General features: G+C 52.9%; 1 protein-coding gene across 1 annotated transcript in view; it reads left to right on the top strand.

Moving 5' to 3' along the window:
- The window catches only part of STK32C (serine/threonine kinase 32C), a 64,429-nt gene that overhangs the window by 33,720 nt on the left and 17,690 nt on the right, over positions 1-13,019 (top strand). The window contains exon 2 of the mRNA XM_049854773.1: positions 6,742-6,797. Within this exon, the coding sequence (XP_049710730.1) occupies positions 6,742-6,797 (56 nt within the window). The remainder of the gene's footprint in view (positions 1-6,741; positions 6,798-13,019) is intronic.

Raw genomic sequence — 13,019 nt, 5'->3', positions numbered from 1 at the left:
CCTGTGGGAACTAGAAGCCACATGGGCTGCCAGAGGCTAGCAGAGTGCTGGCTGTGGCACCTGCTGTGCCTTTTCCTGCCTGCTCGCCTGGCCTCTCAGTCCTTGGGTCTTCTTACACTGGTGACCTGGGGCCTCGGCAGGCACGTGACCAACAGGCCAAGGCCAAGGGTGCATCTGGGAGGCTACCTTCCCCGCTGTGAGTGGGTAACTTTCTGGGCAAGTTCTCCCTGGGAAGACAGGGCGGCTCCTGTTTAGGAAGAAGGGCCACATCGGGCCCCCATTCTGCTGGGCCGGGTGCTTGCCCCAGGCCTTCCTCTGCGCTATGCTGCAGCTGTGAAGGGCCAGGCAGCCCAAGAGCGGAGGGAGAGCTTGTCAGCAGAGGCCCATAGGAGCTCTGCAGAGCCTTGGGAACTGGGTCTGATGATTCTCTTCAAAAGGAGAGTTTTGTGGGTTAGAGGCAGTGTCACAAAGGTGAATTGGCATCTGTGTGGATTTTAGCAACTTGTGGGGTTCTACTTCAATGACACTTCCAGAGAAACTCCTGTTCCAGAGTGGAGTTCTCCTGTGGAAGAGGGGCTTGTCCTACCCGAGGACCCTCCAGGGTCCCGGGCTCGAGAGGCATAACTAGGGTGTGGCAGATATTATACCAGCCCTGGGAGTGTGGCCCCGCTGAGCAGTTCCTATCAACCTGGTGTGGCCAGCAGTGTATCTACAGAAAATGGCGCCTACGACAAGCACTGAAATTGCACCCCTGTCCAAACATCTGACACCCCTTTTTTAGAGAACTTTACCATAATATCAACTCAAAAATACAGGTCAAGCTTATTAATCTTTTAATTAACCCACTGTGATTGAGGAAGGACGTCGGGCCCTGCTGGGTTCACAGAAACTGCTCAGTGGTGCCACGCACCCAGGGCCTGTGTCTCCCTAGATGCGCCACTGTCCAATGATTGGTGGGCAGGGAGCATCCTGGCCAGGTTTCCTGATGCAGCCCAGACCCAGAGCATGCCCTGTGGGCAAGGGCTCACCTACCCGGCTTCTACACTCACCTCCTTGGCCTTGAAGGCCTTGGGACAGGGCGGGGAGGGGGGAGATGGGGCAGAGCTGCCCCATTGCACAGGGGAGCCTCCTGCAGAGCCTTCATTGTCTTGATGACAATAGGGTGAGTCATGACACTCTGGGAGCAGGTCTATTTTTACTCTCCTGCCCCTCTTCTCTCCCTGCTCGCCTCATCAGGGCATCTTTGGTTGTTTTAAGGAAAGCCTATTGCTGGCAGGATTGCTCTTTAAACCCTGACTCTCGAAAATACGAGGCTGCCCTGAGCTGGTCTGCTGTTGGGAAGTGCCCACCATCTACCTTTGGAGGGCCAGTGTCGAGCGGTCCTCCCACACTGGAGGCCAGCATCTAGAAGAGGCTCAGGCCAGGCCCCGTGCATTGGCCACACAGTGAGGCCAGGTCATCGCCTTATTTTTAAGGAAAATTTCTTCAAACATGACCAAATTTTTTTGGTCTGAGCTTTGTGGTTATTATCTCAGAGTCCACACACTGGGCTTTTGTGTGCTTTGCTTTCCCCAGTCCTTGACAGACGCTATGCTTTGGGAGCGACTCACTCCCTCTGCTCTCTTGAGCCCATCTTCGCTCCAAGAGTCTCCTGTGGCCTGTTCTCTCCTGGACTGGGCAGGAGGAGGAGGCCGCCAGATGCACCAGCCAAATGTGATGGTGCTGTGGGCCCCTGCTTCAAAATACAGCCCCTCATGGCCCCATGGCAGCTGCAGCAGCATCGCTGCACTAGTTGTCGGGAAAGCAGAGGCAATGTGCATTAGTCCAATTGGAAACAGGGCCATTGGAGCATTGATTACTCTTATGGGAAAAGAGCTTCTGGCCTTTTCTTTAGTGGTTTTTTGCTTCAGTGGGGCCTTGGGATTGGATGAGAAAATCCCTGAGAACATTGTTAAAATGCCATGGGGAGGCCGACACCCATAAATTCTCTCGGGGCAGCTGGGTGTAGCGCTCAGACAAGTTGTGAGTAAACCCATCAGTGATTGTTGGACTCAGTTCAGTGACCATGAATCCAGCCAATGGCCCATGGAGAGCCCCCAGCTTGGGCTTGTCAGAATGTCATGGAATATGCAGGAGGGCTTTGTTCTGACCACCTCGTCTTTATCCCATTGGTGAGTGAGGATTTGCATTGTAGGGTTTTGGGAATGGCTGGACACTGGACAGATGAGATAGATGGTAGTTTACTGGTTTCAGGTACCCAAAGCCTGGGGGAGGAGGACACCACACCCCACCCAGGGAGCTACACTCAGGAGCCGCACTCAGGAGCAGAGAGAACCAGCAGGGGCTGTGGGAGGCAGGCATTGTAGTAACAAAAGGGTGGAGTGCTCTCTAGCTGCCATGGGAGGATGTGACTGCATTGTCTGAATAATTCCAGGGCCGGCAGGGAGGCAATACCCCTCAGGTTGAGGACAGCTTGGGTGCAGCAGGTCTGGCTGTTAGGGAAACTGGGAGGGTGGGAAGTCTTTTCTGCTGGGTGGGGGACATATCTGGTGAGAGCATGGGAACTGGTGGTTTGACCTCTGGGGCCCTGTGAGGCTCAAATGTGTCAAGGCCGCACTTGAAGTTTCTGGTTTTATGACACAGGCTTGCATTGGCATCTTGACCCTTGTGAACACAGAATGAGAAGCTGCTCCTGTGATTGAACTCCCCTCCCACCTATTGCCTTTCAGTTGGATCAAGATGACCTATTTTTATAGCAACAGCCAGCCATGCTTCTGCTTGCCAGCTCTGCACAATAAAAATCTTCCTTGAAGAATGAATATTTTAAGAACCCTTCATTTTAAAATATTTATTTGTACAGGAAACGTCTGCACCATACCCATCTGGCTGGGTTTTACTAGGAAGGCGAATCCAGTCCCAGTGGGCTCTGAGCTTCCAGCTCTGCTGTCTCCTCGAAGGCATGATGGACATACACATTTCCTTAATGCAATACCTTGATTCCTTGAAAAGAGATACGTGAATGTTAGGTAGGACTGATAGGGTGAATTGCATTTTCTACTTTCCTCCTATATAATCTTGGAGGTGTATAACACAGGGAGAATGCACCTGCAGCATGAAGGTGCACAATAAACCACATTTTGGAGTGTGGCAAATCAGTCTTGGTCACCTGGAACCCAGGTACCCCAGGCTCATGCCCTCACTTGTTGTTGTGAGTTGCCGTTGAGTTGGCTCCAACTCATGGAGACCCCACGCACAACAAAATGAAATACTGCCCAGTGCTGTGCCATCCCCTTGATAAGTTGCAGATTGGACCATTGTGGTCCATAGGGTTTTTGTTGGCTGATTTTTGGTAGTAGATCTTCAGGCCTTTCCTCCTAGGCTATCTTAGTCTGGAGCTCCACCGAAACTTGTCCACCATGGGTGACTCTGCTAGTATTTGAAATACTGGTGGCATAGCTTCCAGCATCACAGCGACATGCGAGGCACCACAAGATAACACATTAAGAGATACCTTGTGGGATAAAGGACCTTGTTTTACCCTAAGTAAGGAGGCTTCTGTCCTTGGCTCTGGAAAAAGTGACTCTTGGAGTGATGGGGGGTGCCCTGGTCTGGGACTTCCAGGCTACACTTGAGGATTTGTGCTGGGCAGACCAGAAAAGACTCCCCTGGGAGCCAGTGTCAACTGCCTCAGGAGGCATGAGTTAGCCCATCATGCAGGTCTGGCCCACCACGGAGGCTTGGAGAGCTTCCTGGTCTCGGAGACATGGCGGTCCCCACAAGGGAACCGCCGCCTTCCCAGAGCTTGCTTGTGCATAGCTCCTTCTGGTGACCCTGAGGAATACCCTTTCACTGTAATAAAGCCGATAGCCGTAAGTGTAATATGTTTCGTGAGTTCTCTTGAGTCATGCCAGTGAATTAACACACTCAAGGGCTGTGTCCTCTTAACAAGTGAGGACTCAGCTGGCCCTCGGGGGCTAGGGACAGAGAGAGAGAGAGAGTGCCGTGTGGGTGGCTGGTGTCAGAAATGGCGGAGAAGCAGGGAAGCAGGATACGATTGATCTTGTTGTCTGGGGACCAGCTTTATGCTGATTCTCATCCATGAAGTTATTGCTGTGCCCTCGCCACTCTGCCCAAATGTCAGCTTCAGAAATGTCTTCCTGGTGATCTTGTCAAAAACAGTAACAGGGGACCTTGAGCATTGCCCTGTAGGTAGTGGACCTGGGGCCCCTGCTGTAGGCTTCACTCAGCCCTCCTCCAACCTGCGCCCCACTCCCCTAGCCCCTGCACTAATGAGCCCCCCCACGACCTGGCTGTCCCCCTCCTGGCACGTGTGCCACAGAAGGTGCCTTTCCAAAGCCTGCTCTGTCTCGTCACCTTGTTTAACATGGAGCCCTCACCCCAGCCCTGCAGGACCCACTCCCACGAGGACGGTCTTCCCCTGCACACAGATCCCCAGGGCCTGTCTGGGACTACACCCAGACTTGTTTCCTAACATCCCCCCCCCCGCTCCGCTAACCCCGCATAGCCATGCACCTGGACTCAGAGGTGGGGTAGGAGGCGGTCTCTCTCCAGCCTTTGAGCATGCCTGGGTCCCCTCCCCTGTTTCTTGGCCTGGCTGGTGCCTGCTGGTACTGAGTGGTCAGCCCAGGTGTCCCCTCCACCCCGCAGGACTCCTTTGCCACATCTCTGGCCACATCCTGCCCATCCTTCAAGCCCGTGTCCACGGCTTATGCAGAAACAGACTGGGTGGATCTGTCCCCTTGGGCGGCACACTCGGGGCCCCGAGGATAGACACATTGTCCACTTACGTCTGTCCCACACCCTGGTGCCCACGAGGGCTGGAGGGTGGCGGAGTGCCATGGGGATGGGAGTGGGCATCTTGTAATTTCAGTGAAAGGCAGAGAACTCGTTTTCATAGAAACCATTCCCTCTCCTCCTCCACACCCTTATGCCCAAAGCAGAGGCTGCTGTTTACCCCACAGACGCTGGGCAAAGCCCTGGGAGAGGTGGTGGAGACCCGGCTCCCTGCCTGCAGCCCCATCCCATCTCCTCCCTTGGGCAACTCTTGTCCCCAGGGGTCCGCGGGTCAGGGAAGCTGCCTAGGCTGATTCTCCTCTCCTGCTAAGGTGCGGGGGCTTTCCTCCCCTGTGCTCCTGGGGATGGATGGACAAGTAAACAAAATGTAACTGGACATGCAGATAAATGCCCTGAACCTACGGGTGTCTGGGTCCCGCTTCAGAGCACGTACCCTCACAGCGTTTGTGGACCCGGTGCTGCAGGCACAAACAGTAGACCTAGTAAAGATGTCCCCTCTCGGGACACAGGCTGAGCCACCCAACAGCTGGAGGTCAGCTGGATGGAGGCCTGGGGTTGGGATCCAGCAGCTGTTGGGGGCTGGGTAGATAGAGGGCTTGGCCTGAGCCAGAGCAGAGGTGGGGTATCCTACCTGGAGGGTGGGAGGGAAGTATACACGCTGACATTGGGAAACCCCCCTCCAGCCCCAGCGTCTCAGGTTACAGTGGCCAACAGGCAAGCCCTACAAAGCATACAGACCTCTTTCTGTTCATGTGTGGATGAGCGTGGACATGGTGTGCAGAGGGGCAGAGTCTCCCAGGGAAGGTGGACAGTTAGGAAAGCTGCCACTTCTGTGACATCTCCCAGAGGTGCTAACTCGCGTGGCCTGTTGGCAAAGCTGTAGGAATGTCACTGTACCGTTGTCTGTAGGCCTTCGGCTGCCGTGAGAGCAGCTGTTTCCATTGTAGCAAGTCCAGGTCGCCCTCCTTGTAGCTGTGTCCCATCCCAAAGTCCTGTGCCTTCCCTCCATTGTTGATCCATGTGGCCCCCAGGCTTGTCCCCTGAATTTCTGCCTGGGGAGCACTTGTCTCTGGTGACTCAGTACAGGCAGGTAGAGGGCTTTGTCAGGGGACCAGGGCTGCGCTGAGAGCTACTGGGCCTGGTCCTGCCTCTCTTCAGTCTCCAGGGTGGGGAAAGGCAGGGGTGGCAGGCGCCTGGGCTGAAGCTGGCTGATCTAGGTGCTCTCGCACTGTCTGGTCTGTGGGCACCCAAAATGAGCCTGAAAAGAGGGTGCTGCCCAGAGCCCCGGAGCCAGCTCTCCCTGACTTGGCCAGGGCTCTTCCTGCTGTGACATGAGCCTGTGGGTGTGTCCTGGGTGGCTGTGACAAGGACCACAGAGCAGTTGCTTATGAGAGCAGCAATTTATCCCCTCACAGCTCTGGGGCCAAAAGTCCAGATTTGGGGCATCGGCAGGGTTGTGCTCTCAGAAGATGCTAGGGGAAAATCCTGCCTAGTCTCTGACTTCTGGAGGCTCTGGGCGCTCCTTGGCTTGTGGGCGCATTGCTCCACTCTTGGCCTCTGTTGTCACGTGGCTGACTCCCCTCTGTGTCTGCATCTCCTCTCCTCTGCTACAAGGACATGCCTCATATTGCGTTAAGACTCTCCCTACTCCACTGTGACCTCATGTTAACCTAACTGATAACATCTCAAAGACCCTAATTCCAGACAGAGTCACATTCACAGGTACAGAGATTGGAACTTAAGCATAATTTTTGGTTGCACAGTTCAACCTGGAGCAGCCTTGTTTAGCCTTTGGCCATGACGGAGCTGTGTGCAGGGCAGGAGAGCAGCAGGGAGGGTACCGGGGCTTCCTGCCGTGGTGGAGGGGCTTGTCCAAGGCCAAGGACTGTGCCCGTCTCACTTGGCGTCCCTCTGTTTGCTCCGCAGTGAACTTCGACCACTTTCAGATCCTCCGGGCCATTGGGAAGGGCAGCTTTGGCAAGGTAAGGTGGAGCCTGTGGGCCTGGGGCCAGCAAGGGCAGTGGAGGATGGTGCATGTTGGACAAGCTGTGCGGTGCCCCCCTGCCCAGTTCTCTGGGAAGCGGACCCACCCAGAGCCTGTGGATGGGGGTTGTGGGTACATCGCCCATAGTGCAGCTGCACTGAGCAGGCTATGATGTGGAGAAGGTCAAAGGGTGACAGCTGGAGCTTCCGACCGCTAAGGCCTTTTACAGTCCAGGTCTCTGGGGGTCTCAGCTGAGCAGGAGCTGCGGGTGTGGGCCGAACAGCCGCCGTTCTGTGGGGCCTTCCTCACCGTTCACGAAGGCTCCTCAGCACCAATGCCACTTTACCTGGAGCCGCTTTCTTTCCTAGCGTGCTCTTAGGCCTGAGAAGAAGGCAGCCCAGAGCCGTGGTTGGTGGGGCTGATATCCCGTGTCCCTGCCTCAGGCTGCCGAGTAAATACCTGGAGCCATTGTCGGATGCGATGGCAGCACCCAGGACACTGGAGCCCATGCGATTCCAAGGGCGTGCCGGTGTAAGGTCGGAGGAGGTGCCATGTGCCTGGTGCAGGAGCCTCCTGTGCCTCCCCGTCCTCCAGACAGCCCCTCATGCTTCCCCGAATCCCCCATGGCCTTGGGAACTGGAGCTGATGTCTTCATGTCCCCTTTGTTCTTTCTTGGCTGTGTCCAGAGAGACCGGGTAATTATAACTTAGCAGAGGGCTTAACGAGCCAATAAAGAGCTCAAATTAGCCCCTGGGGCACTACCTCAATGGCTCTGCTGTAAACGAACTGCTTCTAAATGGGCACAGCTTCTTTTCAGCTTCTTCTGGCTTAGCGGATGGCGCCTTTGCCCTGGCTGCCATCCTGTTTGTGCAGCGGCTGGACACTGTGTCTGTGACACCCTTTCAGCCTTTTACAGGAATTGCCCTGTTCCTGAGCCTCATGCCCAGTGCCTGAGTGCCGTTAATTACCTCGAGGCTTTGTGTCCCAGCTGATTGCTGCGGATGCCGTCTAAGGCCTGGGAGTAATTATAAGTCGGAGTAAATTAGCCATTTGGCATGAACTCGTTGAGAAAACCACTGTGCGTTGAACAGTATGTTTAATGTTTCTTGGAGTTGGGGAGAGCCGATGGGCTGATGGCGGTTTTATCGGTGGGAAAGGTGGGGTGCGAAGGCCTGGTGCTAGAGCCTGGGAGAGCCTGCTGGAGGACGAAGTGCTGGGCCTTCCTCTGCTCTCCTGGCTGCTCACAGATGAGGCGTCTGTTTTGTCCCCCAGGGCCACAGAGCGTTCAGGGACTGACGAGGGGCAGGCAGGGTGGGGCTGGGGCAGAGTCTGGCATGGAAGATGCCAGTGTGATGGGGTTCCGGGGAGGGGGGTGACCCATATAGGTAGACACACAGGGGCTCTGGAAGCCTCTAGGGGCATCTGCACATCTGGAGAGGGCCAGGAGGATGTCTGTGGGGCGAGTGAGGCTGTCGGACATGGCACATGGCAGGGCCTATTTCCCTGGTCCCTGCCTCCCCCACCTGCCCCTGGCTCCTGGGGTCCCCCACTGTCCACCCCCACCTCTCCTGGGCTCCTGCTCCCTGCCTGGGGGCTGTCCATGCCCCTCACAAGGACAGCTGGACAGCCCCTACCAGTGGCCGCAGAGCTGCAGGGATCTTGGCCTTTGTACAGTCCTCACCTCTGAAAAGTGTGTGGGGTGGGGGGGCAAGGCATCCAGGAAATGGGCTCTGCAGAGTGGGGTGACAGGGGGATGGTGTCTCAGTCTAGCCTAAGCTTTATTTCAGATGGAGCAACTGTGCCTAAAGAGGTTGCTGGGGGTCCTGGAGTGTGGGGAGGCAGGCGGGAGCTGCTCACGGACCTGACTCAGGGCTCAGGCCTCCAATGGCGTGGCTCTCCTCCTGAGCCAGAGCCCTGAGAATCCCTGGGATGCTCTGGAAGCCTCCTGGGCAGGACCACCGTTTGCTGATGCTCCTGGGCCTTACACTGCCCGTGGGGAACCTCGGTCCAGACTCCTGGGTCTGTGTTACACAATAGCAGTAGCCTCGGAAACCAGGTCTCAGGTTCTAAACCACAGCTTCCCACTGGCGCTGGAGTACACACCTGCCCCCGCTGTCCTGCTTCAGGCATCTCTCAAAGGGGAGAGAGTGTCCACTAAAACCCAAGCTCCCAGAGGCCTGTCTTCCAGCTTTACACTTGCAGCAATCCCAGGAGTAGTCTGAACCCCACGGTGGATCCAGCTGAGGCTGAGAGGCCTCCTGGGTGAGGATTGGTGGGGGGGGGCGGGGGCGGTGGGGAGGGTGTGGGGGCAGAAAAGGCCCAGGCCCGGCTTCCCAGCAGCTGTCTGAGCCAAGGTCCACTTCACCCTCGAAGCAGCCTGCAACTGGGGGAGTCCACTCCCTTCAACCTTCCCTCCTTCCGTCTCTACCACCGCCCCCCCAACGGGGCCTTCCTCTACAGGACCTTTCTGGGAATCTCCATGAATAGGTCCCACCCTCAGGGTGAGGCAAAGCTGCAGCTTGGGGCTGGCCCTGCGTTGTCACTGCCCCCAGAGGCTGCTGTCTTCGGACGACATCAGCCGAGGTGGGGGCTCCGGAAATAGGGGCTGTCCCTGGGTATTGGGTACCTGGCCTGGGCCATGAGGGTGGGTCTAAAGTGTTCCAGGAACCGATAAAGGGAGTGATGAAGCTGGGACTTGGTCAGCCTCTCCAGAAGGAAACTGGGTGGGAGTGCAGTCAGGGCCCCCGACTGGGTCAAGACACCCTCTGTGAGATGTTACATTATAGCATAGAAAATAGAACGAGCTCTTAACCTGAAGCAGAGCAAGTCTTTCTGGTGAGTCTTTGTTCCCAGCAACAAAGACCCACCCATCCGTTCCCCAGAGCCTCGCCCTAAAGCTGTCAGCTGGAGACACAGGAACCAGTCAGGGTAAACCAAACCAAATCCACTGCTGTCAAGTCAATTCCAACTCATACTGACCTTGTAGGACAGAGTAGAACTGCCCTGAAGGGTTCCAGGGCTGTAAACCTTTATGGAAGCAGACTGCCACATCTTTCTCCCACGGAGTTGCTGGTGGCTTAGAACCACTGACCTGTGGGTTAGCAGGCGAGGGCTTAACCAGTGCACCAAGGGTGAGGCCAGGCATACTTTTTATTTTAATAAAAGGGTTTACTTACCTGCAGCCTTGTTTCTTTTGGAGCTTGCCTGGTTTCTTTCCAGCCACTAGACTGTTCCGTGATGGAGAGGTGGACTCCTGTGGAAGGAGTACCAAGGACCCAGCCTCTCAGAGCCTCCATGTCTCTATCTGTAACATGGGCTATGCCCTTCTGTGGTCACAGGCTGGTTCTGGGTGTCTCTGGAGACAACAGACATGATTGTGCCTTGAGCATGGGGTGGCATGCGGTGTGTAGTTCAGCATGGTACTGATGGCCATGCCAGCTTTCCCCTCTGCAAGTGCTTCATTAAATTCTTCCTGGGGAGGCAGGAAGCTTGCGACCTGATTCCGTTGTGTGTGTGGTGGGGTTGTTGTTGTTGTTAGGTGCCACCGAGTCGGTTCCGACTCATAGCGACCCCATGCACAACAGAGTGAAACAGTGCCTGTTCCTGTGCCATACTTAAAATGGTTGTTAAGCTTGAGCTCATTATTGCAGCCACTGTCAATCCACCTCGTTGAGGGTCTTCCTCTTTTCCGCTGACCCTGTACTTTGCCAAGCATGATGTCCTTCTCCAGAGACTGGTCCCTCCTGACAACATGTTCAAAGTATGTAAGACGCAGTCTCGCCATCCTTGCTTCTAAGGAGCATTCTGGTTGTAACTTCTTCTAAGACAGATTTGTCCATTCTTTTGTCAGTCCATGGTATATTCAATATTCTTCGCCAGCACCACAATTCAAAGGCATCAGTTCTTCTTCGGTCTTCCTTATTCATTGTCCAGCTTTCCCATGCATATGATGTGATTGAAAATACCATGGCTTGGGTCAGGCACACCTTAGTTTTCAAGGTGACATCTTTGCTCTTCAACATCTTTAAAGAGGCCCTTTGCAGCGGGTTTACCCAATGCAATGCATCTTTTGATTTCTTGACTGCTGCTTCCATGGCTGTTGATTGTGGATCCAAGTAAAATGAAATCCTTCACAACTTCAATCTTTTCTCCATTTATCATGATGTTGCTCATTGGTCCAGTTGTGAAGATTTTTGTTTTCTTTATGTTGAGGTGTAACCCATACTGATGGCTGTGGTCTTTGATCTTCATCAATAAGTGCTTCAAGTCCTCTTCACTTTCAGCAAGCAAGGTTGTGTCATCTGTATATAGCAGGTTGTTAATGCGTCTTCCTCCAATCCTGAGGAAGTCCAGCTTCTTTTATTATTTGCTCAGCATACAGATTGAATAGGTATAGTGAAAGAATACAATCCTGACGCACACCTTTCCTGACTTTAAACCAATCAGTATCCCCTTGATCTGTCCGAGCAACTGCCTCTTGATCTATGTAAATGTTCCTCATGAGCACAATTAAGTGTTCTGGAACTCCCATTCTTCACAATGTTATCTATAATTTGTTATGAGCCACACAGTTGAATGCCTTTGCATAGTCAATAAAACACAGGTAAACATCCTTCTGGTATTCTCTGCTTTCAGCCAGGGTCCATCTGACATCAGCAATGATATCCCTGGTTCCACGTCCTCTTCTGAAACCGGCCTGAATTTCTGACAGTTCCCTGTCGATATACTGCTGCAGCCATTTTTGAATGATCTTCAGCAAAATTTTGCTTGCGTGTGGTATTAATGATATTGTTCTATAATTTCCACATTCAGTTGGAACAGGCATAAATATGGATCTCTTCCAGTCAGTTGGCCAGGAAGCTGTCTTCCATATTCTTGGCATAGACAAGTGAGCACCTCCAGCGCTGCATCCTTTTGTTGAAACATCTCAATTGATATTCCATCAATTCCTGGAGCCTTGTTTTTCGCCAGTGCCTTCAGAGCAGCTTGGACTTCTTCCTTTAGTACCATCGGTCCCTGATCATATGCTGCCTCTTGAAATGGTTGAACATCGACTAATTCTTTTTGGTATAATGACTCTGTGTATTCCTTCCATCTTCTTTTGATGCTTCCTGCATCATCTAATATTTTCCTCATAGAATCCTTTACTACTGCAACTCGAGGCTTGAATTTTTTCTTCAGTTCTTTCAGCTTGAGAAACGCTGAGCGTTTTCTTCCCTTTTGGTTTTCCATCTCCAGCTCTTTGCACATGTTGTTATAGTACTTTGTCTTCTCCAGCCGCCCTTTGAAATCTTCTGTTCAGTTCTTTTACTTCATCAATTCTTCCTTTTGCTTTAGTTGCTTGACTTTCGAGAGCAAGTTTCAGAGTCTCCTCTGACATCCATCTTGGTCTTTTCTTTCTTTCCTGTCTTTTCAATGACCTCTTGCTTTCTTCACGTATAACATCCTTGATGTCATGTATAACTCGTCTGGTCTGGTCTTGGGTCACCAGTGTTCAGTGCATCAAATCTATTCTTCAGATGGTCTCTAAATTCAGGTGGGATATACTCAAGGTCATATTTTGGCTCTCGTCGACTTGCTCTGATTGTCTTCAGTTTCAGCTTGAACTTGCATATGAGCAATAGTCGGCCCCTGGCCTTGTTCTGACTGATGATATTGAGCTTTTCCATCGTCTCTTTCCACAGATGTAGTCAGTTTGATTTCTGTGTGTTCCATCTGGCAAGGTCCATGTGTATAGTCGTTGTTTATGTTGGTGAAAGAAGGTATTTGCAATGAAGAAGTCGTTGGTCTTGCAAAATTCTGTCATTCTATCTCCAGCATTGTTTCTGTCACCAAGGCCATGTTTTCCAACTACTGATCCTTCTTCTTTGTTTCCAACTTTTGCATTCCAATCGCCAGTAATTATCAATGCATCTTGATTGCATGTTTGATCAATTTCAGACTTCAGCAGCTGATAAAAATCTTCTATTTCTTCATCTTTGGCCCTAGTGGTTGTGTGTAAATTTGAATAATAGTCGTATTAACTGGTCTTCCTTGTAGGCGTATGGATATTATCCTATCACTGACAGCGTTGTACTCTAGGATAGACCTAGAAATGTTCTTTTTGACGATGAATGCAACACCATTCCTCTTCAAGTTGTCATTCCCAGCATAATAGACAAACTGACAGACACGTGGGGGTGTATGGTGGGGAGGGGTTGAGAAATTGCAGGTGAACCTC

This window comes from Elephas maximus, chromosome 16 (genome assembly GCF_024166365.1).
Source record: "Elephas maximus indicus isolate mEleMax1 chromosome 16, mEleMax1 primary haplotype, whole genome shotgun sequence".
In the NCBI taxonomy this organism is placed as follows: domain Eukaryota; kingdom Metazoa; phylum Chordata; class Mammalia; order Proboscidea; family Elephantidae; genus Elephas; species Elephas maximus.
The sequence above is the reverse complement of the archived record's forward strand: the minus strand, read 5'-3'. Positions and strand labels throughout refer to the sequence as shown.